A 26,991-nucleotide genomic window follows, 5' to 3' on the forward strand; every position below is an offset into this window, starting at 1 on the left:
CAGAGAAGGTTTTTATCATGGGAGCTGCCTACAAAAAAACGGAAAAGGAAAAGTGGCAGCTCCTTAATTTTTTATCCGGCGAAGCCAAAATGGCCATTTATTTAACAAGGAAGTCCCGGGTGGAAAACAGAGAGGGGCAGGAGGCCGGGGGAGTGTGGCTCTGTAACATAATAATAATAATAATAATCATTTATTTTATATAGCGCTTCTCAAGGCACCCGAAGTCGCTTTACAGAGTCCAGTAGTCATACACACACAGTCGTCCCGGTGGTGGTAAGCTACATCAGTAGTCACAGCTGCCCTGGGGCAGACTGACAGAAGCGTGGCAGCCAATCAGCGCCTACGGCCCCTCCGACCATCACCAACATTCATTCACATCCATACGAACCGGGGTGAGGCTGCGGTGCATGTCTTTATGATGGTGGGGGAAACCGGAGTACCCGGAGGAAACCCACGCAGGCACGAGGAGAACATGCAAACTCCACACAGAAAGGACCTGGAACGGGACGACCGGGATTCGAACCCAGGACCTTCTTGCTGTGAGGCGACAGTGCTAACCACTGAGCCACCGTGCTGCATCAGAGCCAGACTCTCGCTGGAGTTCAGGTTTTATAAACACATTGGAGACCTGGATGCTTTTAAACAATGCTGGTGTTTTAAAGATATTGTTTGTTCTGTGGTGGAGGAGGAGCTGGTGTTTGCACCACTTTTTATTAGGTAAAACATGTTTTTCTGTTTTTTTAATGTTTTTTGTTTTGTTTGTTTGCTTTTATTTTTAAACAACCTGATTTTTAAAAACACTTCATTTAAAAGAAAACGTAATGGTTAAAAAAATGTAAATAAAGTGTTTTTCAAAAATCCCCAAAAAAACAAATTATAATTCTCTCTCCCTCTCTGTCTCTCTCTCTCTCTCTTTCTCCCTCTCTCTTTCTCCCTCTCTCTTTCTCTCTCACACAGTTCTTTGGAGGATTTCAACTTTATGCAAACTTATTCAAAGAAGCAGCAGTATTTCTTTTATCTTAAATTCAAAGAGACGCATCGCCCTGAGGCAGCAGGTCTCCCCTGTACGTCTGCTTTACGGCCATGACTAATAAATACCTTTATCTTTAGACTCCAGTAAAAGTATTTGTCTAAACGCCTCAAATAGCTTCGGGTTGTTTTATGAAGACTCTTCATCTCAGGGCGGGTTGGTCAAGCGTGACATTTAAAAGCAAAGATGCTCTCTCTGCCAGGGGGATGTGCGATACGTCATCCTCCAGGAATCCTCAGCACGCTGTGACTATATTCAACAGGTAGTGATGGAATCCCAGGATCAGGTTCTGGTTTAGGATTAGTAAACGTTGTTAATCCCCAGTGAGGAAACTCAAGAAACTCACTACAAGGAACCCACACAACCGGAAGACGTCCGGTTGCTGTCTTGGTGTTATGGACCAATCACGTAGCAGCCGGCGTTGGTAGCGTGCAACAGAGTCGTGTTGCATGCTGGTAAGTGGTTACTGTTAGTGTAATGCCTTATTTGGTTGATTGTTATTATATGCACACAAAAAAGAGATTAGCACACTTAGCGAAGATTTAACATAATTGGGCTTTTTCTTTCTTTCTGCGAGTCTGATTTAACATACGTCACAAAAACAACCAGGAAGTCAACAACAGGATGGATCCCACAGGGCAGATCAATGTCATTGATCACTTTTAAATGTCCGTGTCTATTGTTCAGCGCACACAGAGAGACATGGAGGGGTGGGGGGGGTCACGTCTCTGACTTCCTGTCTGAGATACGACTGACCGTCATCGAACACACAAGCAGCTTTGGAGTTGTTGTTTTTTTTGTTTTTCCCAAAAAATGGAAGTCCAAATTCTGTATCTGTACTTATTCCACATAAAACCTGATTGCTGATGGAGATGATGAGGAGCAGCTTAAAAAAAGTGATTTTAATCTCATCATTTTACTCTTGGATAGAATGCAAATAATACAAAAATATATATATCATAAAAAAATCAATCTGACCGTGAGCACGTTTTGAAATAGTATTAATATTTAAATATATATATTTATTATAATAATCATAATAATGGTAATAATAATAATAACTTTATTTATGGAAAATTAAAATACAAATACAAAATAAAGAATGACATGACAGTAAATTAGGGAAACCAAAGAACTGCATGAAGGACGACGTCACTTAAAAGCTGTTCTATAAAAATGGGTTTTAAGAAGTGATTTAGATGAAGCCGCTGATTCGGCGAGCCTTATGACGACGATGGCGGGGGGGGCATAGAGACAACACTCTCTAGACAGCTTCGAATGTTCAGTTGCATAGAAACTAACAGGAAGTGGAAACATTTAAAAGGTAAGGCTCTTTTTAACCGCTCCGGTGTTGTTGCACTTCACTTCTTGTTGCCAGAGAAAACCGAGGTTGAGGGATGGGGGATGATGACGCAACCTCCCCCCCCCCCCACCGTAGAAGGACAAATTAAAATAGCAGATTAAAAAGAGCAGAGAGAAGCTGTAAGTGACTTAAAATCATGTCAAATGTACATTTCAACACTTTACCTGAAGCCATTCATCCATTATGAAGAGACTCAATCTGAGCCTCAGATGTCTCAGATGCAACGCCGTGGTTTGTATTGGAAGGTTACGCAATTACTCTTGGCCTTTTGAATCTCCTGATTTTGATTTTCTACGAGAACTCCTGCAGTGATTGGAGCAGGAGCCCCTCCAGCCAGTGTGTGTGCAGCGCTCTGTCCCCCTGACTGACGTACCACAGACATCACTCCGTGTGCAGTAACGCTGCGATCGGAGTCCAGTGCATGCTCCTGAGCTGCGGCCTCACTTAGAAGACCCATGAATAAAAACAGCGCCGCGTGAACAGCTGCAATGGGAGGAGTGAGGAGGAGCAGAGGAATCCAAAGTAATGTGATTACATTGAAGGAAGCAGTCGACCTAAAAGAATCACAAAAGGAGACGACGTAGATCAACACTTGTATTTTTTATTAATTGTCGCATACATAGTCATTTTCATTAAATAAATACAGTTGAATAAATTATTGCAGAGTGCAAAATATATCTTCCAGCAAAATAAAGCCTGAGTGTAGCACAGGAAGATTTATTTAAATATATTTTTTTTATATTATTATTATTATATATTATATTTTTTACAGAATCCTTATTTATAGTTGAGGATTGTCATCACATGCTTTGGAACAGTCATAAAACAATAATAACAACATTTCATTCGGAGAGTGCAACGTGCTACAGCGGCGACCGGAACTCCAGCAAGACAAGATAAATATAAGATAGAGGCTCATTCGGATTGTTCTTCTTTTTTTGTGCAAAAATAAATATGTGCAACATCTTGATATCAGCGTCGGATAGAATGATATTTATATTTTCAGAACGGGGAACATGTAAAGGCTGTGACAGGTGATCAACAGAAGCAGCTGACGGCTGTTGAATTGAACAGCGTCATCTTGAATTTAAATAAATATATATTATACAGCGAGGAGGAGAAACGAGAGAAGACGAGACGATGGCGACACCTGGTGGCCGTTTGGCGCCACTGCACTCGCATGCGATCGGAGCGTGGCTGCGGCATTGAAGGAGGGACAGTCAGCTGGTCAGAACTTTATGCGGGAGCAATGGAGAACTCTCTTGTTTAATAAGTACGTCTCTAGTTGCTCTCTCAGCGAGCCGACGGTGTCGCCGACGGTTGATAAAAAACAAAACACCCCGTTTCCCAAGAAAAGGGCTGAGATTCAAAAATGTTGACAAAGATTCTGGCCAGTGAGAAAATAATAAATATAAATGATGATGTCGAGGGATCGCGAGAAGGGACGCTGAGGAGACGTTTAAAAATCGGTACGTTGCCCTCGATGAGGTCATCATTCAGAGAGAGAGAGGGAGAGAGAGAGGGGGAGAGAGAGGGAGAGATAATGTGTCAAGAGAGAGAGAGAGATAGAGTGAGAGTGAGATAGAGAGAGTGATAGAGTGAGAGAGAGGGATAGAGAGAGAGAGAGAGTGAGAGTGAGAGAGAGGGATAGAGATAGAGTGATAGAGTGAGAGAGGGATAGAGTGAGAGGGATAGAGAGAGAGAGAGGGATATAGAGAGAGAGTGAGAGATAGAGTGATAGAGTGAGAGAGAGGGATAGAGTGAGAGAGACAGAGTGAGAGAGAGGGAGAGTGAGAGAGAGTGAGATAGAGAGAGAGAGAGTTAGATAGAGAGAGAGATAGAAGGAGGAACCCAACGGTCCGATGCATATAGAGGCGGTGGAGGGTTTCATTTCTCATGCAAGACCCCATTCTTATGAACGGGGTCAAGGTCGGGGTCAAGGGGTGTGACGGAGCGGGCCTGACCCAGCTCGTGGTGGTCCCTGGCGGGCCGGTCCGGCCTCCCCTTCTTCCCGTTCCTCTCGTGGAACTCCGCGGTGATCTCCGCCAGCGTCTTGCCCTTCGTCTCCGGCAGCGTGAGCCCCTGGTACGCGGCGGACGCCACGCACACGGCGAGGAACGGCAGGAAGCAGAAGCTGCCGAGGCCCCGGACGATGTAGGGGAACAGCATCCCCACCAGGAGCAGGCCGACCCACATGCAGGAGCCGGCCGCCGCGTACGCCGCCGGCTGCGCCGCCTGGTCGAAGATCTCCGCCGGCAGGATGCCTGTGACGCCCGCCGGGCCCAGCCCGAAGCTCAGGATGTAGGCGAACACGCACGCCATGCTGAGGTAGGCCATGTACGCCACGCCGCGGCTCTGGAGGACGAGGGCCGCGGTGAAGACCGCGGCCCAGACGGACATGAGGCAGTACCCGCCCACGAGGAGCGCCCGGCGGCCCACGCGCTCGATCAGCAGGTTGCTCAGGACGGACGCCGTCAGCTCCGACGCGCCCGTGCCGAGGGTGACGTACTGGATGTTCTCCGGAGGGATCCCCGCGGCCAGAAAGATGGAGTAGGCGTAGAGGTAGATGGAGTCGTTGCCGCAGAGCATCATGGCGCCGCTGGCCGCCATGACCGTCCGGAGCTGGGGCCGCGTGGCGGGGTCCCTGAACAGAGACCAGGGCGTCTTGGCGGGCGCCGCCGCCGCCGTCCGCCGCTCCCGCTCCCGCAGCATCTCCTCCATCTCCGAGGCCGGCGCCTCGCCGCCCCGGAGCCGCCGGAGCGCCCGGACGCACGCCTCCTCGTCCCCGCGGTCGATGAGGAGGTACCGGGGGCTCTCGGGGAACCAGGGCAGGGCGAGCAGCTGGACGAGCCCCGGCACCGCGTTGCTGGCCAGCAGGTACGGCCAGAGGGGCTCGGCGCCCAGGAGCCCGGTGAGGCCCGCCACCTGGCCCAGGAGGATGCCGAGGGCGGTGAACACGGCGGAGGAGAACGCCACGGCGCCCCGCAGGTGCGTGGGGGCGCTCTCGACGAAGTACATGGGCTGGACGTTCATGCCGACGCCCGAGTTCACGCCCGCCAGGAAGCGGGCGAGGAGGAGCATCTCGGGGGACCGCGCCGCCCGGCACGCCAGCGCCAGCGCGGCGCCCGCGAACACGAACGAGTTGTTCAGGAGCAGCGAGTTCTTCCTGCCGAAGCGCACCGACAGGGGCCCCGCCAGCAGGGCGCCGGTCAGACCGCCCAGCGAGAAGGCCGAGATGATGAGGGTCCACACCAGGGTCACCTGGGGGCCCGCCAGGCCGACGCCCCAGCGCTCCTCGTGGGTCTCGTTGATGAAGCGCTGGATGTAGCCGCTGGGGGCGTTGATGATGGAGATGTTGTAGCCGTACTGGAAGGTGCCCCCGATGGCGGCGGCGCACACCGTCAACGCGAGGGTCCTGCTAACTCCGGATGGTTTGCCGGTCCCCTCCGGCTCGCCCGGGTCCATCGGAGGAGACGCGAGCGCAGGTGCCCTTTCCTCCACGCCCTCCGCCATTAAAGAAGACAGTTATCTCATCACAGCTTTAATGAGAGCAATGGATAACTGTCTTGTTTAATAATGACATCCGGCATTGCGGATGACATCGTGGTTACTCTCTAGCTAAGGGGTTTGCTGACACGCGGTGAGACGACAGGAGGAAAGAGGAAGGGGGCTCACGGCTCTCTATCGATATGTGCATTTTTACGCCTCGTATTCCTGGTCAGGCAATAATCTGCCAACCGCCCCATAGCAACAGTCAAGCACGAAGCCAATGAAACCGCCGGACGGGTCCTTTTATTATTGCGGTTTCACCGCGTTCATCGTTGTTATTAACCGTTAAGTGGACGTAACAATTCCATGTAAATCGCCGAGATAGTCAGTATTACCCTGTCAGCCCGCGTTCGGGGCATATTAATGTTCACGACATCGCATGCCTGCGGTCTTTTGATTGGTTTACGTCGACCTTTAGCTTCTTGCGTCATCTCTACGCGACTGTTACTACAGCAAGTGGCGGGCAGGCTAAAATATGTGAGTAAAACCCGCAGCCACTTCAATCTGCTTCTTTGTAAAATGTGCATGCACGGCCGATATGTTAATATAGCAACGCAATAACGTCGTAGTCGCGTTCAGTAAAATACATATGTACTTTTTGTCCACGAGCGTTTAAATATCGGCGTGATTTAAAAAAGCCGATATTAGCTCACGAGCTAATGCTAACACGGCTAGCTCGCCGATGATAACGGAAGGTTCGATTGTCAAGTAACGAACCACAAGAAAGACGATTCACTGCGTAGTCTAATTCAGATACTCCGTTTCTGTGTCTTCTGTTCAATATAATGCTTATGGATTAGCGGCAATTCATATGTTTGTCTTTATTTAGTTGTTTTAACCATAAGTACAAGCCTTAAATGTCTCGTGCAACGTCTTCTGATATTTTTTTTTTTTTTTTTGCACGAACGTAAACATTCAGAAATTGAATTTCCCAAATGTAACCAGTACTCAAAGGACTTAAATGTCTCATGCAACGTTTTCTAACATCTAGTTTTTATTTTTATTTTTGCAAGAATTTAAACATTCAGAAATTAAATCCCCAAATGTGTTGAAAGTGCAGATACGACCCTCGCGGTGTGACTCGGGGTTCTTACGGGCATGGAACACCTGGAAAAGTCATGGAATTTTAATCTGGTTATTTCCAGGCCTGGAAAAGTCCTTGAAGAACATGAAATCACAAACGTTTTGGAAAAGTCATGGAAATGTGTTATATTCACATTTTTATTTACGCGGAGTTTGAAAAAATATATATGTTTTTAAAAGAAAGAAGCTTAAGTTATAAGCAGGCAATTTCTTTCTTTTTTTTGCCCTGCGAGTGGTTGAAAAGTTCGTTGTCCATAGCAACAGTAGCTCAGGGATACAACCGAGATTTCACAAAGTGTTTGGTCATGGAAATTTGGTTTAAAGTCCTGGAAATCCATTGGTCAAAATGTGTAAGAACCCTGATTACTGTGTACTGACATCTGAGATTAAACCCTGTTTTGGATGACGTATTAATTTACTGACTTTTTAAAAACGTTGCGTGCACATTGTCAAACCGTCCTCCGTGTGCTTCCTGCTCCGCCTGCAGGGCGCCATCCCCAACCAAGAGGAAGGAGGACGACAAGAGCAAGCAGCGCGTGAAGGAGAAGTCGGGCGCCGCCAAAGACGGAGCCGACAAAGACCGGAGCCGAGACAAGAACCGCACGCGGCGCAGCGCGTCCAGCGGCAGCAGCAGGTCAGAGGCCACGCCCCCTCGAATGACACCTCTCCATAGTTCATGTTCGGTCGGGTGAAAGTTGATATAAGTTCCAGAGTGTTCTCCCGGCCTTCCCGGGCCTGACGCCTCCCTTGTGCAGCAGCAGCTCCAGCAGCAGCTCCGGCTCCTCCAGCTCCTCCGCCTCCAGCCACTCCGGCTCCTCCCGCTCTTCTTCCTCCTCCTCGTCCTCCTCGCCGAGCCCCAGCCGCCAGCGCCACAACAACAGACGCCGCTCCCGCTCTAAGTGAGTCGTGAATCCGTTTTAACATTGTTTTATAGTTTTCTCGATACCCGACGACTGCATGAGTCTCACGCACCGTCGTTTAAATCATGACGACGATGACAACTGAAATATAAACGTCCCTGTAGGTCAAAATCGGCGAAGAAGGACGACAGGGACCGTCGGCGTCGGAGCCCCACGCCCAAACCCACCAAGGTCTACCTGGGCCGGCTCACCAGGAATGTTATCAAGGTGAAATATATTCAACACCGATGCCTCTTTAAAGGTGTTGCATAATCCATACAGGCCTTTTATGATGTAAAACACACGTGTGCATCAACAACAAACCCCTGAAATACACATCTAGTGTTGGCATATTGGATTCTGGTTATTATATTATATTTGTTCATGGAATTGTGTCTCAAAATCGCCCTCTTTGTTGTCTTCATGAAGGAGCACATCCAGGAGATCTTCTCCACTTACGGCAAGATCAAGATGATCGACTTGCCCATGAACCGCGTCCACCCGCTGCTCTCCAAGGGCTACGCCTACGTGGAGTTTGAGACCTCCGACGAGGCGGAGAAGGCCCTGAAACACATGGACGGAGGTATGGAGGGAGGGGAGGAGGGATGGACAGGGTCCGTACGGTCATGGAAAACCTGGAAAAGTCATGGAATTTTAAAATGGTCATTTCCAGGCCTGGAAAAGTCATGGAAAAAACTTTAAATCATAAAAGTTTTGGAAAAGTCCTGGAAATTTGTTATAATCACATGTTCATTTACGCCGAGTTTGAAATAATTAATATGTTTTTTAAAGAAAGACGCTCAAAATGTAAGCCGGCGTACTCAACATGTTCTAAATTGTTTATGTTTATACCGAGATTTCAGTTTGTGATGGACATTCGGTGAAAAGTAATTGAAAAGTCCTGGAGATCCACCGGTCACGATGTGTCAGCCCTGGCTGGAGGAGCGTTTAACGGATGATCGGCTCAAGCATCGTGGAGATAATTTAAAAACATGCCAACCCTTATTCTTCCAGGTCAGATCGACGGCCAGGAGATCACCGTCACGGCCGTGCTGACCCCCACCGTGCGCCCGCCCCCCCGCCGGCTGTCGCCCCCCCGCCGGATGCCGCCGCCGCCGCCAATGTGGCGCCGCACGCCGCCTCGCATGAGGAGGAGGTGAGCGGCAGGAAGTGATGCAGAGCACATCTCGCTGTCTGTGTCGTAGTTTCAGACGGTGATAGATGTTAAATATATATCTGTTGTTGTGTCTCTCTCTTCCGAGGTCTCGCTCTCCACGGCGTCGCTCTCCGGTCCGTCGCAGGTCTCGCTCGCCCGGACGCCGCCGCCATCGCTCCCGCTCCAGCTCAAACTCCTCCCGCTAGTGACAGAGGAACACACACACACACACACACACACCTCCCCCTCCGTTCTATTGCTAAAGTACAGATTTGTAATGGTGCTACTGGTCCTAATTTGGGTTTGGCTCAGTGCTGTGTTTTTAAAACCACCCCATAGCCCTCCTCTTCCTCTCACAGCGTGACTCCTCATCGATTACATAGCAGCTACACGCGTGTAATACCAGTTAGCGCCAGCTGTCTGCTCCGTGGGTTTTCGGCGGTCAGTTCGAGGTCGGAGGGTTTTATGTTATCACTGGAGCTCGTCAGGAGTCCCCTTCTTATTTTTTTTTCCACCTCATTTTTAACGTGTGACATTGTGATTTAGACATTTGTGTTTTTAGTTTCCTCATAAATCTTCTTTTGTCCAGCTGGCTTGTGGAGTGACAATAAAGTTCATGTTTTGAACTCCTTTTATCTCGTCAGTGACTCTAAACATCACACCATCATTCACTCTCTCTCTCTTTAGGATTGTGAGTGTTCAGCTGTTTTCATGGTTCTCTGAAGTATTCTTGCAAAACTTTTGCCGTTTTAATTTATTCAACGTACCTTTTTGATGTATTTCATATTGAATCTTATTTCCCAGCCGTCCATCAACCTCTCGGTCGTGCTCCCGATGAAATGGAATCACTTTTTAAATCTTCCAAGGCTCAATTTAAATGTGTCCTAATACATTCCCGACCAATGAAACGCTGTCCACATTCACACCTTCCGGGAAGGTTTCCACATGTGGTCTCAAGTCGCTGTAGAGTTTATTGGACCAGTCAAGTTTTTATCCACGTCAACATCCGGATATCTTTCATTTTAAAATGTGGATTTGAATATAAAAAAATAAACTAATTGGATAACACTTATATATTTCTCACACTGGGACATTTTGTAGGATTTACGCAACGAAATAAACGTCACCATTTCATCGTGTCTTTAATAGATAAGTGAGACCCCTCGTGTCCCCATCAACACGTTAGTCTGACGGCACCGTCGCACAAATACAAAATATTTATTGACATCTCCACATATATCATATATACAAGTCCTCTTGTAAGCCCACGATCTCAAAGTCTCGGCTTCACGCCGACTCGGCAGTCTTTTGCCCTGAATGAGCTTTTTTTGGGGCTTTCCCAAAGCTTTTGGTACGTTGAGTTCGCAGCTTCCATTTCTTTCTCCCCCAAAACATTGTGGTGGAGCAGCAGTTTAGGGTTTAGGGTCTCCGTCTGCCGGGCTGGGAGGAGGATCCAACAGGTCCTTGTAGCCCAGTTTGGCCAGAGGCTCCTTGGCCATCAGCTGACTGGAACAATAAAAACAACACAAGATAACGATGACATCAGCGTGTTTGTCGTGAGGAGGCGAGGAGATGAGGAGGCGAGGAGGCTTCTCACTTGTCCATGCGGCACTGCAGGTAGTCTTTGGACTGCAGTCGGCACAGCGAGTTGTCGAAGTGGTTGTCCCTCAGGCACTTCATGAACGTCTCCTTGAAGGCCTTACACTCTCCTGGGGCAACAGACACATTGTGAATAAGTATCGTGCAGTGTTATTATTTATTTTTAAATACACTTTTCTTATTTTAAACAAGTGTTGTTTTCGTAAAGGGCCATAAGTCACACAATCAGGAGTTGGTGCCTTAGTGTCACTTTTTTTCTCTTTATATTCAGTATTTATGTTTTTATATTTGAATTTTGTAAGCTTTTTTCTCTGTATATAACTTGTATTCAATGTAGTATATATATATTAAATTAAATATATATATAAATATTTATTTTTCAAATATATAGATATATATAAGTACAAATAAATACGTACATATTTTATTTATTTTTTATTTATATATATATATTTTTATTAAACAATATAAATAAATTGTATATATATATATACATACATATAAGATAGATAATGTATATTAAAGAGCATGAGGAAGTATATATTATATTCTATAGAACGCCGTATATTAGAGGAAGTGTCGCTTACCGAAGTGGTCCAGAGGGAACGAGCCTTTATCGGGAGCCCGAGGTTTAAAACTCTTCGCCCCGAAAGTCATGGCGGTGGACATGATGTTGTTATTGTTGTTGTGTTTTTCTAATAAAATAATACTAATAATGAAAAGGCTGCGAGTCTTTTAATAAAGTACTCAAAATACGAAGTCCGCAGCAACACAGTTGGGTGACCCTGTTTGTCGCTTCGATATGACGTCATGATTCAGACATCAACAGTCGATCTAATCGCATCGGCGATCGATCAGGTTTTCGACTAGATCCTAATCCTGCACATCACAACCACACATTACTATGAACGCGAGGTTATTAACACAATATAGACTAAATACGGTTTCATTTTTTGGGTTATTTATAAACTAGTCATTCTTAACAAATAATAATAATAAATGTAGGTCAATGTGTTATTTGTGATATTGGGCTGAACGTTGATTGGACAAAACATTCTGAAAGCCCAGATAAATAAGTAGAAACCCAGACACAAATATGAGGAAGCATAGACCAAGAACTAAAAATAGATAATAATAAAAAAGGAACCCACTGACATAAATATAAGAATAAAATAGCATTGTTTGAACTATATTACACATTGTTTGAATATATATTACATGTAGATACATACATATATTTTAAAATAAATATTAAGGATATTTATATAGTTAGAGATGGAGCAATTAAATGTGCTCTGCTAGTCAACCACTGGATGTCTCACTTTCATCAGATATGAGGGGCGGAGAGAGAGAGAGAGAGAGAGAGAGAGAGAGAGAGAGAGAGAGAGAGAGAGAGAGAGAGAGAGAGAGAGAGAGAGAGAGAGAGAGAGAGAGAGAGAGAGAGAGAGAGAAAGCGGTGACAGGTGACCGAGCAGTCGGTCGGTCCGCGGGTCTGTCGCTGTGAGGCTGGACGGAGAAGCGCGGTCACCATGTCGGTGGAACCGGAGGGAAGCAACCGACTCCTGCGAGACGTGCTGGCGGCACCGGGCAACGGAACGTGCGCCGACTGCGGTAATCCAGGTAGGCGACGCGGGGCGGCGGGGCGGCGGGGCGGCGGGGCGGCGGGGCGGCGGGGCGGCGGGGCGGCGGGGCGGCGGGGCTCCGGTGAGAGCCGGTGCGTGCAGCCGCAGTGGCTGTAACTAGGCGTAGGATGCTGTGCTGGGCACGGTGTGTGTGTGTGTGTGTGTGTGTGTGTGTGTGTGTGTGTGTGGGGAGGCAGGAGCCAACTGGTGCTCCAGAAAAAACCCAAAACTGGCCGTCTGAGTGAAATTTGCCCATAAAGGATTACTCAGGCCTCGCGAGACTTCACAGACATTCCTATTGTTTTATGTTTTTGTTGCAGGTATATTAAAGAGACTCTGGACTCATACACATAAAGCACTGTGTGTGTGTGTGTGTGTGTGTGTGTGTGGCTGTCATTGTGTGTGTGTGTGTCTGTGTGTCTGTGGCTGTCATCGTGTATGTGTGTCATTGTATGTGTGTGTGCGTGTGTGTGTGTGTGTGGCTGTCATTGTGTGTGTGTGTGTGTGGTTGTGCATAGACATACCAACTTTCGCCTTCACAGCTATTGTCATGTGTGTGTGTGTGTGTGTGTGTGTGTGTGTGTGCTTGTTTGTGTGTGTGTGCTTGTGTGTGTGTTTATGTGTGTGTGTGTTGTGGTCTGGTGTCATCATCTTCTTCACTGTCAGCAGTCTCAGTAATTATGGCTCATGTTTGTTTTTCATTTAAATGTCTGTTTTATTTCATTGATTTAGTTGTTATTTTATTCATGAAGCAGCTTCATCCATTCTGTGTGTATGTGTGTGTGTGTGTGTGTGTCTGTGTGTGTGCGTGTGTGTGTGTGTGTCTGTGTGTGTTGACTAGTAGCTTTTAAAGTACCTGACATTTCTACACGGCCTTTTGGGTTTCATCATTCATGTTCCCGGAGGATGAACCACACACATCTCTGAGAGTCTTGTACACACGTTCCCACGGTAACCAGCCACTCCCCCCCCCCCCCACACACACACACACACACACACACACACGCACACACACACACACACACCTTTAGCCACCGCAACAGGCCTTCCCGGGGCTCATTATTCACATTGCATCATGACGGTCAAGATATGAATTATTGATGTTGGCTTGGCGGCTCCGTCCCAGAAGTGTGTGTCTGTGTGTGTGTGTGTTTGTGTGTGTTTGTGTGTGTGTGTGTGTGTGTTTGTGTGTGTGTGTGTATGTTTGTGTTCTAAAAAAAACACACAGTTTCATTACAGCTCAAAACACCACAAATCATCTGAACACGGCAAAATAAACAAACACGCACGCAGGTTTGAGCTAAGTATAATATTATATATATATATATATGTATATATAATATTACAATTATAATATATATAAAAAAATACATATATATATATATATATGTATTTTTCTTTTCCAGCCAGGTGTTAGTGTTGCTCGGGCATCCCTAAAAGTCCTGGTTTCTTTATTCAATTAGCAGAGGAGGGGTGTGGCCTCTGGAGGGGGCGTGGCCTCTGGAGGGGGCGGGGATTCTGGCCTGTCGCCTGCTGTTTTTCCAAAGTTTTATTTTAAAGGAAAATTAGGAGAAAACTGAGACAAAATGATGCAACATGAAGTTAATCTCCCTCGTTGGTAAAGTGTTCGCCTCACTTCTTTATTCATATCCCCACGTATAATTATTTATATATTTAGTAATTATGAATAGCTGCAGCCGTCGCCACACCTGTACAGCATTCGACATCTGTGACCCCCCCACCTCTGCCACCTCATGCTTTATTTGTTTCATTCTGTCTCTTTGTTGTTGTTTATTCTATGTTTTACACTTCTTGCTCTAAATATGTATTTAACTAAAATGATCATCATCTAAGAATCTGCACATGAACGTCATGAAACGATCTGTAAACGTCTAATTGATGACTTATAGCCATTAAATAAAGAATGAAAAATAAGAAAGAAACTGCTGCAGATGCAGAAAAGTGGGAATCCTCCAAGTCACGGGGACTTCCCTCGAATAAATCCCCTCCCCCCCCCTCTCCCCATCCTTCATGTCTCCAGCATCAGCCACTGGGCCGTCCATCTTCAACTCCTGTTCGCCCACCGGGCATCTATGTGTGTGTGTGTGTGTGTGTGTGTGTGTGTATGTGTGTGTGTGTGTGTGTGTGTGTGTGTGTGTGGTAAGTCATGTGGCCTCAGTAATCTCATGAGTGCTGTCTGCTCCTCTGACTCAGACGGCGATGACATCACCGCCGAGCGGCCGGTTGTCAGCAGGGTTGTGTGTGGGCGTGTATTTGCATGTGTGTGTGTGTGTGTGTGTGTGTGGGTCGCTGAGATGTAACATATAAAAAGAAAAGCAGCAAGTGGTTAGATTTGTTCTCATCTCCGCTGCTTCAGAACGATGAAAAGACGAGTTGATTCCTCCGTGCCTCCTACCTCTCCTCCTCCCTCCTCTCCTCCTCCCTCGTCTCCTCGTCTCCTTGTCTCCTCTCCCCTGCTGCTCTCCATCCTCATCTATGCTTCGATTGTTTTATTGCCTAAACTAAGTAGTTTTATTTAACTGCTGTCGCTGGTTCAAGCTCCTTAAATGTGAAGTTTTGCTCTTTTTACTTAATTTCTATATCTCATTAAATTGCATTTTTAAATGTTTTGTTCGATCAGACGAAACAAAACATCGAACCGTTTCCTCCTCGGACTCTGGAACTCTTACCGCCGGATGAATTGGCATGATAATGCTAATCTGTTGTGATGTATGGCTCACGGGCCTCGTGCCAGGCTGACCTCCGGCAGCCTCGTTTACCTCAAACATCATAAATGTTATTTTATGAACTCAGAGACTCAATCGGATATGAATCAGGTTGATGGATTAATCCATTACATATTTTGTTTATTCAGAGGGCTGAAAAAGGCTCATCGCAAATTCCCAGAGTGCAATTTCTACATCTAAGTGTCCAGAAGCCATTTATAACATTTACTTGAAATGCTTATTTTTATTTACCCGCTCAAGTTGGCAAAAAGCGTCCGGTGTGTGTGTGTGTGTGTGTCTGTGTGTGCTCTTGAACCTCTATAACGGTGGGGACTTCGACCTGACTGTACACAGCCCTATATGCGGAGGTCCCCATGGCTGTGTGTGTGTGTGTGTGTGTGTGTGTGTGTGTGTGTGTGTGTGTGTGTGTGTGTGTGTGTGTGTGTGTGTGTGTGTGTGTGTGTGTGTGTGTGTGTGTGTGTGTGTGTGTGTGTGTGTGTGTGTGTCTGTTTTGGAGTCTGGTGATGAACTAACCTGATCACCATCCCGGTCTGGTTCCTCTCCGTGAATCAAAGGATCTTGTAATGTTTTGCTTCTTCACCTCCTTCATGTTGCCCTTTCATGACAAATATTGTCTCACCCCTTCCTCCTTTTTATCCCCCCCCCCCATCATCCTCCCTGTCGTCCTTCTGTACCACTTTGTCCAATTTCCCTCCCTCTATCTCTCTTTTAATCTCGCTCCCCAACCTCTCCTTCCTTTCACCTCCGTGCATGGTCTCTCGCTCTCTCTCTCCCTCACCCCAACCTCACTTCTCTCTCTATTCCTCCCTCCATCTCTCCCTCCTTCTCTCTCCCCCCTCTCTCTCTCTCTCTCTCCCCAACCTCACTTCTCTCTCCCTCTCTCCCCCTCTCTCTCTCCTCTATCTCTTTCTCCCTCCCTCTCCCCCTCTCCCTCTCTCTCCCTCTCTCTCTCCCTCTCCCCCCTCTCTCTCTCTCCCTCTCTCCTCTCCTCCCTCTCTCTCCCCTCTCTCTCTCCCTCTCCCCTCTCTCTCTCTCCCTCTCTCCCCTCTCTCCTCTCTCTCCCTCTCTCTCTCTCCCTCTCTCCCTCCCTCTCCCTCTCTCTCTCTCCCCCCCTCTCCCTCTCTCTCTCTCTCCTCTCTCTCCCATCCTCTCTCTCTCTCCGTTTCTCTCTCTCTCTCTCCTCTCTCTCTCTCCCCTCCTCCCTCTCCCTTCCTCCCTCTCTCTCTCCCTCCCTCCCCTCTCCCTCTCCCCCTCCCCCCCCCTCTCTCCCTCCCTCTCGCTCTCCCCCTCTCTCCCTCTCGCCCCTGCAGAGCCGGACTGGGCGTCGCTGACCCTGGGTGTGTTTGTTTGCCAGGCCTGCTCTCTCCTCCACCGGAGCATCCCCGACATCAGCCGGGTGAAGTCGGTCCAGGACACGTGGGCGGCCGGCGAGGTGGAGGTGGGAGCTGGAGGTGAATATTCCACTTTGAACAGTCTCTAGTCGTCACATGACGGCGTTGTGTTGTGTTTCAGGCGATGGCCGCCAAAGGAAACGATGCAGCCAGGGCCAAATACGAGCAGAAGGTTCCCGCCTTCTACTACAGACCAACGCACACCGACTGCAAGTGAGAGAACTGAATCCTCCCACTTGTTAGCGAGCTAACAGACGACCCTTTGCCAGGCTAAGAAAAGGAATCACACGCGTAGGAAAGGAATCACACGCGTAGGAAAGGATTCACATGTGTAGGAAAGGATTCACACGCGTAGGAAAGGATTCACACGCGTAGGAAAGGAATCACATGTGTAGGAAAGGATTCACACGCGTATAGGAAAGGATTCACACGCGTAGGAAAGGATTCACATGTGTAGGAAAGGATTCACACGCGTAGGAAAGGATTCACACGCGTAGGAAAGGATTCACATGCGTAGGAAAGGAATCACACGCGTAGGAAAGGATTCACATGCGTAGGAAAGGATTCACATGTGTAGGAAAGGATTCACACGCGTAGGAAAGGAATCACACGCGTAGGAAAGGATTCACATGTGAGGAAAGGATTCACATGCGTAGGAAAGGATTCACATGTGTAGGAAAGGATTCACATGCGTAGGAAAGGATTCACATGCGTAGGAAAGGAATCACACGCGTAGGAAAGGATTCACATGCGTAGGAAAGGATTCACATGTGTAGGAAAGGATTCACACGCGTAGGAAAGGATTCACACGCGTAGGAAAGGATTCACACGCGTAGGAAAGGAATCACACGCGTAGGAAAGGATTCACATGCGTGGGAAAGGATTCACAGCGTAGGAAAGGATTCACATGCGTAGGAAAGGATTCACATGTGTAGGAAAGGATTCACATGCGTAGGAAAGGAATCACACGCGTAGGAAAGGATTCACATGCGTAGGAAAGGATTCACATGTGTAGGAAAGGATTCACATGCGTAGGAAAGGAATCACACGCGTAGGAAAGGAATCACACGCGTAGGAAAGGATTCACACGCGTAGGAAAGGAATCACACGCGTAGGAAAGGATTCACACGCGTAGGAAAGGAATCACATGTGGGAAAGGATTCACACGCGTAGGAAAGGATTCACACGCGTAGGAAAGGATTCACACGCGTAGGAAAGGAATCACACGCGTAGGAAAGGATTCACATGCGTAGGAAAGGATTCACATGTGTAGGAAAGGATTCACACGCGTAGGAAAGGATTCACATGTGAAAGGAATCTGAGGAAAGGATTCACATGTGTAGGAAAGGATTCACATGTGTAGGAAAGGATTCACACGCGTGGGAAAGGATTCACATGCGTAGGAAAGGATTCACATGCGTAGGAAAGGATTCACACGCGTAGGAAAGGATTCACATGTGTAGGAAAGGATTCACATGTGTAGGAAAGGATTCACACGCGTAGGAAAGGATTCACATGTGTAGGAAAGGATTCACACGCGTAGGAAAGGATTCACATGTGTAGGAAAGGATTCACACGCGTAGGAAAGGATTCACACGCGTAGGAAAGGATTCACACGCGTAGGAAAGGATTCACACGCGTAGGAAAGGAATAACACGCGTAGGAAAGGATTCACACGCGTAGGAAAGGATTCACATGTGTAGGAAAGGATTCACACGCGTAGGAAAGGATTCACACGCGTAGGAAAGGATTCACATATGTAGGAAAGGATTCACATGTGTAGGAAAGGATTCACATGTGTAGGAAAGGATTCACACGCGTAGGAAAGGATTCACACGCGTAGGAAAGGATTCACATGTGTAGGAAAGGATTCACATGTGTAGGAAAGGATTCACACGCGTAGGAAAGGATTCACACGCGTAGGAAAGGAATCACACGCGTAGGAAAGGATTCACACGCGTAGGAAAGGATTCACATGTGTAGGAAAGGATTCACACGCGTAGGAAAGGAATCACACGCGTAGGAAAGGATTCACATGTGTAGGAAAGGATTCACATGTGTAGGAAAGGATTCACATGTGTAGGAAAGGATTCACACGCGTAGGAAAGGATTCACACGCGTAGGAAAGGATTCACACGCGTAGGAAAGGATTCACATGTGTAGGAAAGGATTCACACGCGTAGGAAAGGATTCACATGTGTAGGAAAGGATTCACACGTGTAGGAAAGGATTCACACGCGTAGGAAAGGATTCACACGCGTAGGAAAGGATTCACATGTGTAGGAAAGGATTCACATGTGTAGGAAAGGATTCACACGCGTAGGAAAGGAATCACACGCGTAGGAAAGGATTCACACGCGTGTCAGCCGTGTGTGTGCGTGGCTCCTCTCTCCTCCAGGATGCTGAGGGAGCAGTGGATCAGAGCGAAGTACGAGAGGAACGAGTTTGAGTGCATCGAGAAGCAGGAGCCGTACTCTGCAGGTAGGCCTCACCTGGGATGGAGAGAATAAAGAAAGAAGAACAGATGGAATTCACTCATCCTAAAACACGGCTGGCTTTTAAACATTCGTGCTCACCAGTCCGTATGTGTGTGTGTGGTTAGTCGTGTGTTTCGTGTGTCTCGTGGTTATTTCCCGCCGGATGAAGATGGAGCGTTGTGATTGGCTCGCGGTGACCTCATTCGTTTATTGTAACACACACACACACATGTGCAGACAGCCTGTAATAAAATGAGTCATTCTGTCATCATCCGTATCTGCATTCATCCTTTCTTCATTACTCATTGTGTGTGTGTGTGCGCGTGTGTGTGTGTGCGCGTGTGTGTGTGTGTGTGTGTGTGTGTGAGATTGACTGCACCGCGGCCGATGTTGAATATTGATCCGGTTGTCGGGGAAGGAGACGAGGGTGGGGACAAGGAGGGCTATTGATCGATGAGGTAATGCCAATGGAGGCCAAAGAGGCACACACACACACACACACACGCTCACACACACACACGGACACACATGCACACACACACACACACGGACAGACACGCACACACACACACGAACATACACACACATGGACAAACACGCACACGGACACACACACACGCTCACACACACACACGGACACACATGCACACACACACACACACACGGACAGACACGCGCACACACACACACGGACACACATGCACACACACACACACACACGAACATACACACACATGGACAAACACGCACACACACGGACACACACACACGAACATACACACACATGGACAAACACGCACACGGACACACGCACACGCACACACACACGCACATACACACACACGCACACACACGGACACACACGGACACACACACCCATGCTCACACACACCCATGCTCACACACACACACACACGCACACCCATGCTCACACACACGCACACCCATGCTCACACACACACACACACACCCATGCTCACACACACACACACTCACACACACCCATGCTCACACACACACACACTCACACACACCCATGCTCACACACACACACACACACCCATGCTCACACACACTCGCTCACACACACACACGCTCACACACACGCACACATGGAGTGGAATGCGGAGGAGAGGTAATCGATGGAGGGGGCATTTAATGGGGAGAATGTTTCATTGGAGGAAAGAAAGATGAGATGATGAGTGTGTAGCGTGTAGCGTGTCACGTGTAGCGTGTAGCGTGTTCCTGCACACGTCACGCTCACCCTCCTCTAAAGTTATTAAACTCTTTATTTATTTTTCTATTCTGTCGTTTCGGGGGGAATCCTCTCCTCTTTTTTTACTGTCACTATTTGCTTGTAATGAATCGCTCCGGAGACGAGTCGGACGCTTCCACATCCTCCACCCGTCGAGCCGCCGGCAACCCCCGATGAGGAGAGGAGGAGAGGAGAGGAGAAGAGGAGAGGAGACAAGACAGAAGAGGAGAAGAGGAGAGAAGACGAGACAGAAGAGGAGAACAGAGAGGAGAGGAGGAGAGGAGAGGAGAAGAGGAGAGGAGACAAGACAGAAGAGGAGAGAAGACGAGACAGAAGAGGAGAACAGAGAGGAGAGGAGACAGAAGAGAAGAAAGAGAAGAGGAGAACAGAGAGGAGAGGAGACGAGACAGAAGAGGAGAACAGAGAGGAGAGGAGACAGAAGAGGAGAAGAAAGAGAGGAGAACAGAGAGGAGAGGAGACGAGACAGAAGAGGAGAACAGAGAGGAGAGGAGACAGAAGAGGAGAACAGAGAGGAGAAGAAAGAGAAGAGGAGAACAGAGAGGAGAGGAGACAGAAGAGGAGAACAGAGAGGAGAGGAGACAGAAGAGGAGAACAGAGAGGAGACGAGACAGAAGAGGAGAACAGAGAGGAGAGGAGACAGAAGAGGAGAACAGAGAGGAGAAGAGAAGAGGAGAACAGAGAGGAGAGGAGACAGAAGAGGAGAACAGAGAGAGAGGAGACAGAAGAGGAGACAGAGGAGACGAGACAGAAGAGGAGAACAGAGAGGAGAGGAGACAGAAGAGGAGAACAGAGAGGAGAAGAAAGAGAAGAGGAGAACAGAGAGGAGAGGAGAGGAGACAGAAGAGAACGGAGAGGAGAGGAGACAGAAGAGGAGAACAGAGAGGAGAGGAGACAGAAGAGGAGAAGAAAGAGAAGAGGAGAACAGAGAGGAGAGGAGGCAGAAGAGGAGAACAGAGAGGAGAGGAGACAGAAGAGGAGAAGAAAGAGAAGAGGAGAACAGAGAGGAGAGGAGACAGAGGAGGAGAACAGAGAGGAGAGGAGACAGAGAGGAGGGAGAAGGAGAGAGAGGAGACAGAGGAGAGGAGACAGAAGAGAGAAGAGGAGACAGAGAGAGGAGAAGAGAAGAAAGAGAAGAGGAGAACAGAGAGGAGAGGAGACAGAGAGAGAGAGAGAGAGGAGAACAGAGAGGAGAGGAGACAGAAGGAGAAGAAGAGAGACAGAAGAGGAGAACAGAGAGAGAGGAGACAGAAGAGAAGAAAGAGAAGAGGAGAACAGAGAGGAGAGGAGACAGAAGAGAAAGAGAAGAGGAGACAGGAGAGGAGAGGAGACAGAAGAGAAGAGAGAGGAGAACAGAGAGGAGACAGAAGAGAGAAAGAAGAGGAGAACAGATGAGAGAGGAGAGGAGACAGGAGAGAGAAGAGGAGAGGAGACAGAAGAGAAGTGAAGAGGAGACAGGAGAGGAGAGGAGACAGAAGAGAGAAGAGAAGAGGAGACAGAAGAGGAGAATAGAGAGAGGAGAGGAGACAGAAGAGGAGAACAGAGAGGAGAGGAGACAGAAGAGAAGAAAGAGAAGAGGAGAACAGAGAGGAGAGGAGACAGAAGAGAAGAAAGAGAAGAGGAGAACAGAGAGGAGAGGAGAGGAGACAGAAGAGGAGAAGAAAGAGAAGAGGAGGCAGCGTGGGCCGAGCTCGTTATAAATAGACGGCATCAGGACTATAAATAGAACGTCACGTCGTTAACGTGAAGAGGATGTTCTTTAAACGAGAGAGGAGATCTCTGAGTCCTGATAGATGTGTCCTCCTCCTCCTCCTTCTCCTCCTCCTCCTCCTTCTCCTCCTCCTCCTTCTCCTTCTTCTCCCCCCAGGGTACAGAGAGGGGTTCCTGTGGAAACGAGGGAGAGACAACGGTCAGTTTCTCAGCAGGAAGTTCATCCTGTCGGAGAGAGAGGGCGCGCTGAAGTACTTCAACAAGCAGGACGTGAGGCTTCTCTCCCTCTTTTCTTCTCTCTTCATTTATTCTTTCTTTCTTTTTGTCGTCATTATTTATTTCAATTGATAAAGGCTTCAGTTAGACATTTACAGTTGACGTTGCATGTGCAGATTTTTAGAGGATGCTAAAGCGGACGACATTTAAGGGCTGTCTCCCCCTCTTCCTCCCCCTCCTCTTCCTCCCCCCCCCCTCCCCCCAGGGCCGGGATCCCAAAGCCGTGATGAAGATCGAGACCCTGAACGCCACCTTCCAGCCGGCCAAGATCGGCAACCCGTGCGGCCTGCAGATCACGTACCTGAAGGACAACAGCACGAGGAACATCTTCGTCTACCACGGAGACGCCAAGGTCACCTCACTGAGGAGCGTCACCTGAGGGGGGGGGGGGGAGACAGTCCTTAAATGTCGTCCGCGAGAATGAGCATCCTCTAAAAATCTGCACATGCAACGTCATCTGTAAATGGGGGGGGGGGGGGGGGGCAGCGTGCAGCAGTGTGTATGTGAGCGACCTTCAAACCGTCTCTTTGACCTTCAACGCCGTCGTTTCATTTCAAAAGTCGGAGCCGAAGGTGACGGACAATGTGCCGCAGTGCTGCCACTGCACTGCCACTGGGTTGCCCCTAGCAACCCCCATCCCGGTCATCACGGTCACATGGGCCTTTCCTTGTGTGTGTGTGTGTGGGTGGGGGGGGGGTGATAAGGTCAGAAAGTGGGGATGATTTAGAGCTATTGATGAAGGGACATATAGGGAGAGAGAGACAAGAGATACACTTGAAAGAGAGAGAGAGAGAGAGGGAGGGAGAGAGAAGAGATACACTTAAGAGAGAGAGGGAGAGAGAGAGAAAATGTGCACTTGAGAGAGAGAGAGGGAGAGAGAGAAGAGATACACTTGAGAGAGGGAGGGGGAAAGAGAGAGAGATGGATGGAGAGAGAGAGAGAGAGAATTAAAAAGGGGGGGGAGAGAAAGGGAGAATATGTAAAGAGGAAGGAGACCTGCTCCCCCTGCTGGCGGGGCGGTGTCGCTGCAGGAGGAGGAGCCTCATGTGTTGTTCCTCCTACAGGAGACGGTGGACTGGTTCAACGCCATCCGGGCCGCCCGGTTCCACTACCTCCAGGTGGCCTTCCCCGGAGCGGGGGACGAGGAGGTGAGGGGGGGGGGGGGGATCGGACCCCCGGCACATTCCAGAACCCGGCTTTATGTCCCGGGTCACGTGACTCTTCTTTCCTCTGCAGCTGGTGCCGAAGCTGACCCGCAACTTCATGAAGGAAGGGTTCATGGAGAAGACGGGCCCCAAGGTCAGAACCGCTTCACTGGAGCCAGGTCACATGACAGGACCTCCATGTGACCTCCATGTGACCTCCACGTGACCTCCACGTGTCCTCCATGTGACCTCCATGTGACCTCCACGTGACCTCCATGTGACCTCCATGTGACCTCCACGTGTCCTCCATGTGACCTCCATGTGACCTCCACGTGACCTACATGTGACCTTCACATGACCTCCATGTGACCTGCATGTGACCTCTACCTGACCTGTATGTGACCTCTACCTGACCTCCATGTGACCTCTACCTGACCTCCATGTGACCTCTACGTGACCTGCATGTGACCTCTACCTGACCTCCATGTGACCTCTACCTGACCTCCATGTGACCTCTACGTGACCTCCATGTGACCTCTACCTGACCTCCATGTGACCTTCACATGACCTCCATGTGACCTGCATGTGACCTCTACCTGACCTCCATGTGACCTCTACGTGACCTGCATGTGACCTCTACGTGACCTTCATGTGCTTCAAAAGAACTTAGATCATACATGACAAGAAATTCTTCTTCTCCCCCTCCTCCCCCTTCTTCTTCTTCTTCTTCTTCTCCTCTTCCTTCTCCTCCCCCTCTTCCTCTTTTTTATCCTCCTCCTCCTCCCCCTCCCCCTCTGCAGCACACGGAGGGCTTTAAGAAGAGGTGGTTCACGATGGACGACAGGCGGCTCATGTACTTCAAAGACCCTCTGGTAAGACCTCCTCCTCCCCCCCTCCTCCTCCCATCACTCCCCCTCTCCTCTCTCTCCCAGGACGCCTTCGCCTGCGGCGAGGTCTTCATCGGCAGCCAGGACAACCGCTACACGGTGCTGCCGGGCCTGCCGCCGGCCACCCAGGGCCAGCACTGGAGCCACGGCATCACCATCGGCACGCCGGACAGGAAGTTCCTGTTCGCCTGCGAGACGGAGGCGGAGCAGCGGGACTGGATCTCGGCCTTCCAGAGGGTCATCGACCGGCCAATGAGGCCGCAGGAGTATGCAGGTGGGAGGAGCTTAGAGTGTGCCGCTCAGGCCGTGATGGTGGTGGGCGGTGCTGACGTGATGTCCGTGTGTTCACAGTGGAGGCCCACTTCAAACACAAGCCCTGAGGGGGGGGGGGTAAAGGAGAAGAAAGAGGAAGAGGCAGAGAGAAGCTGAACTCTCATCGGAGGCCGAAGGCGAGATGATGTCATCACGATCACACCTCCTACCGACCTCCTTCTTCTCCTCCTCCCCCTCCTTCTTTTCCTCCTTCCTTTTTTTCTCCTTCTTCTCTCTCTTCTCGTCCTTCTTCTCTTTCTCCTTCTTCTTCACCTTCTTCTTCTCCTCCTCCTCCTACTCCTGCTTTGTCTTCTTCTCCTTCTCCTCCTCTTTCTTCTTCTTCATCTTCTTCTTCTCCTCCTCCTCCTTCTCCTCCTACTCCTGCTTTGTCTTCTTATCCTTCTCCTCCTCTTTCTTCTTCTTCTTCATCTTCTTCTTCTCCTCCTTCCTCTCCTCCTCCTCCTTCTACTTCTCCTCCTCCCCCTCCTCCTTCCTTCTTCTTCTTCCTCTTCTTTCTTCTGCCTCTTCCTCTCCCCCCCCCCCTCCTCCTCCTCCTCCTGAATGGTTCATCCTCCCTGTATCTAATGTAATTATGTAATCTAGATTCATTTCACTGGTCGCTTAACAGAAGACGACGCATTGTTAATTTATTGAATGTACAGTTTTGATGACAGTGGCTTAGCGCACGTGTGTGTGTGTGTGTGTGTGTGTGAGTGTGTGTGTGTGTGTGTGTAATCGTGATGTTTTCCGTTGAGGACACTGAGGTTGAACCTCTGGCACTGAGACCCTGTTAAACCTGAAACCTACAAAGTGCTGTTAACAACACAATATGCATTAAAACGACACACAAGGACACACAAAGACACACAAGGACACACAAACTCTCAGTGATCACGTGGCTGCAGGAGCCCATCGGGCCCTCCAGCCTGACCGCTGTTCTCTTTTATTTGTACCGTTGTTGCCGCTTTTCAAACGATTGTAATGTAACAGGATTGTAATTTATACGACAGTTATCTCTTTTATTTACATTGTGCATCTCATGAGGCGCGTTGTCGTCGTGTTGGACCAGCGGCGGGTTGTCTCCTCGTGGACGCCTTGACGTGAATACAGACCTGAACATCCAGCGGCTGCCTGTGTGTTTTATTCTGTGTGTGTGTGTGTGTGTGTGTGTGTCACCTTCGAAGCTGCAGGTAAGTCGATTATTCGGGTTTATTAAAATGTTTGTCTCATTAGCATACTTTTTTATTTTAACAAAACAGCAGTTAACACCCAATTAGAATCAATTTAAAAATAGCCTTTAATTTAAACTGGGAGTGCAGTTACGCCTGTTTGTCCAGCAGAGGGAGCTCTTCCGTGACTTCATAATGGGAATTTCTATATGATTATTGGTAGGATAACATTCTAATCGACGCAGGAGAATCTGTCAAATTCCACACATTCTTCATCCCTGTCAAGGCCCGGCACCTGCATTACCCACAATGCAACTCTCTATCTTTATTTATATATATATATTTAAATAAATATATTTGTATATGTATAAATATATATTTTTTAAATATATATATATTCGTGTTATATATTGGCATTAGTTTTTTAAAATATATAGATGTTTGTGTATATGTGTATATACAATCTATATTTATTTAAATATATATATATAACAATATATATATTTTACAACACAATTAAATATATATATATATTTATTTAAATATGTATTTATTTAGATATATATATATTAAGCCCTCAATAAGACTGATCTTCTGATCTAACTCGAAAAAGTGGAAACATGGAGGTGAAGTTCCACACATGTTAAAAATAAAATGCAGTTTTTCTAGTTGTTTTAAAGAAAACAGGTGATTAAAAGAAGATGCTTTTAATACGGGCAAATCTTTAAAGTGCAGCAGAGTCCCAGCTGTGTTCACTTCCTTTACCTACCAGTAGATGGCGGTCACCGTGTGGGGGGGACCATGCAGTGCTCTGGTGGCGTAAATGTCACCTGATGATCTCGCCACTCTTGCACCAGTGGCTCCAGGGGCCTCGCAGGGAGGGGGGGCAGGGGGGTCAATGCCTCCTCTGTGCTGCCCTTCTGGTTGTGAGACAAGTGGAGCCACTGAGCTGCAGCGGCCCGGTGGGACCCGCACAGGAAGAGGTCCAAGAGCCCGGCGAGGTGCAACAGGTATTAATAGTCCAGCTGAGTTCATGTAATGTGTTGGGACGGGGGGGGGGGGTACATTAAAACACACATTTAAAGTCAAACTGGGCCACACTTCTTGTTCCAGTGCAGAAAGCCCGACCCAGCTGTCCCGTCCATCAGGGCCTCCGAGGCCGACCCCCCCGACCCCCGAGACCTGCGAGCTGTGAAATCCACTTAATCTCCACAGGAAGCTCAGCAGGAGCAGCTGCTGGTCGGGAAGCAACTGGTTAATGCGGCGGGAGACGAGGAGGGACGGGCTCCAGGTGTGTGTGTGT

At 48.4% G+C, this 26,991-nt stretch overlaps 4 protein-coding genes across 5 annotated transcripts; 2 read left to right on the forward strand and 2 right to left on the reverse strand.

Annotated features, from left to right (window-relative positions):
- Nucleotides 1–4,242: 4,242 nt before the first annotated feature.
- LOC130204113 (solute carrier family 2, facilitated glucose transporter member 11-like) lies at nt 4,243–5,984 on the reverse strand. The gene has a single exon (XM_056430640.1). It carries the CDS (start codon nt 5,904–5,906, stop codon nt 4,281–4,283), a length of 1,626 nt encoding a protein of 541 aa, XP_056286615.1. The 5' UTR covers nt 5,907–5,984; the 3' UTR covers nt 4,243–4,280.
- Nucleotides 5,985–6,401: 417 nt separating this feature from the next.
- On the forward strand, nt 6,402–9,711 carry LOC130204116 (RNA-binding protein with serine-rich domain 1-like). 2 transcript variants are annotated; one of them, XM_056430643.1, is made up of 7 exons: nt 6,402–6,419; nt 7,513–7,659; nt 7,781–7,924; nt 8,050–8,152; nt 8,354–8,507; nt 8,939–9,080; nt 9,187–9,711. In XM_056430643.1, coding segments are annotated over exons 1-7 (792 nt in total). In that variant the 5' UTR covers nt 6,402–6,417; the 3' UTR covers nt 9,287–9,711. The 2 variants fall into 2 exon arrangements, with proteins under 2 accessions (XP_056286618.1, XP_056286619.1); XM_056430644.1 differs by having other exon boundaries at nt 7,784–7,924.
- A 495-nt stretch (nt 9,712–10,206) lies between these two features.
- Nucleotides 10,207–11,459, reverse strand: LOC130204117 (cytochrome c oxidase assembly protein COX19). Its single transcript, XM_056430646.1, has 3 exons — nt 11,267–11,459; nt 10,678–10,789; nt 10,207–10,586 (listed from the first exon to the last, which is right to left on the reverse strand). The coding sequence occupies exons 1-3, from the start codon at nt 11,346–11,348 to the stop codon at nt 10,493–10,495; spliced, it is 288 nt and encodes a 95-aa protein (XP_056286621.1). The 5' UTR covers nt 11,349–11,459; the 3' UTR covers nt 10,207–10,492.
- A 679-nt stretch (nt 11,460–12,138) lies between these two features.
- On the forward strand, nt 12,139–25,642 carry LOC130204115 (arf-GAP with dual PH domain-containing protein 1). The gene is made up of 11 exons (XM_056430642.1): nt 12,139–12,299; nt 16,359–16,486; nt 16,561–16,652; nt 18,838–18,920; nt 22,057–22,169; nt 22,381–22,527; nt 23,240–23,323; nt 23,412–23,474; nt 24,121–24,192; nt 24,253–24,481; nt 24,559–25,642. The coding sequence occupies exons 1-11, from the start codon at nt 12,209–12,211 to the stop codon at nt 24,585–24,587; spliced, it is 1,131 nt and encodes a 376-aa protein (XP_056286617.1). The 5' UTR covers nt 12,139–12,208; the 3' UTR covers nt 24,588–25,642.
- Nucleotides 25,643–26,991: the final 1,349 nt, after the last annotated feature.

The sequence above is a fragment of the Pseudoliparis swirei genome, chromosome 13, assembly GCF_029220125.1.
Source record: "Pseudoliparis swirei isolate HS2019 ecotype Mariana Trench chromosome 13, NWPU_hadal_v1, whole genome shotgun sequence".
In the NCBI taxonomy this organism is placed as follows: Eukaryota; Metazoa; Chordata; class Actinopteri; order Perciformes; family Liparidae; genus Pseudoliparis; species Pseudoliparis swirei.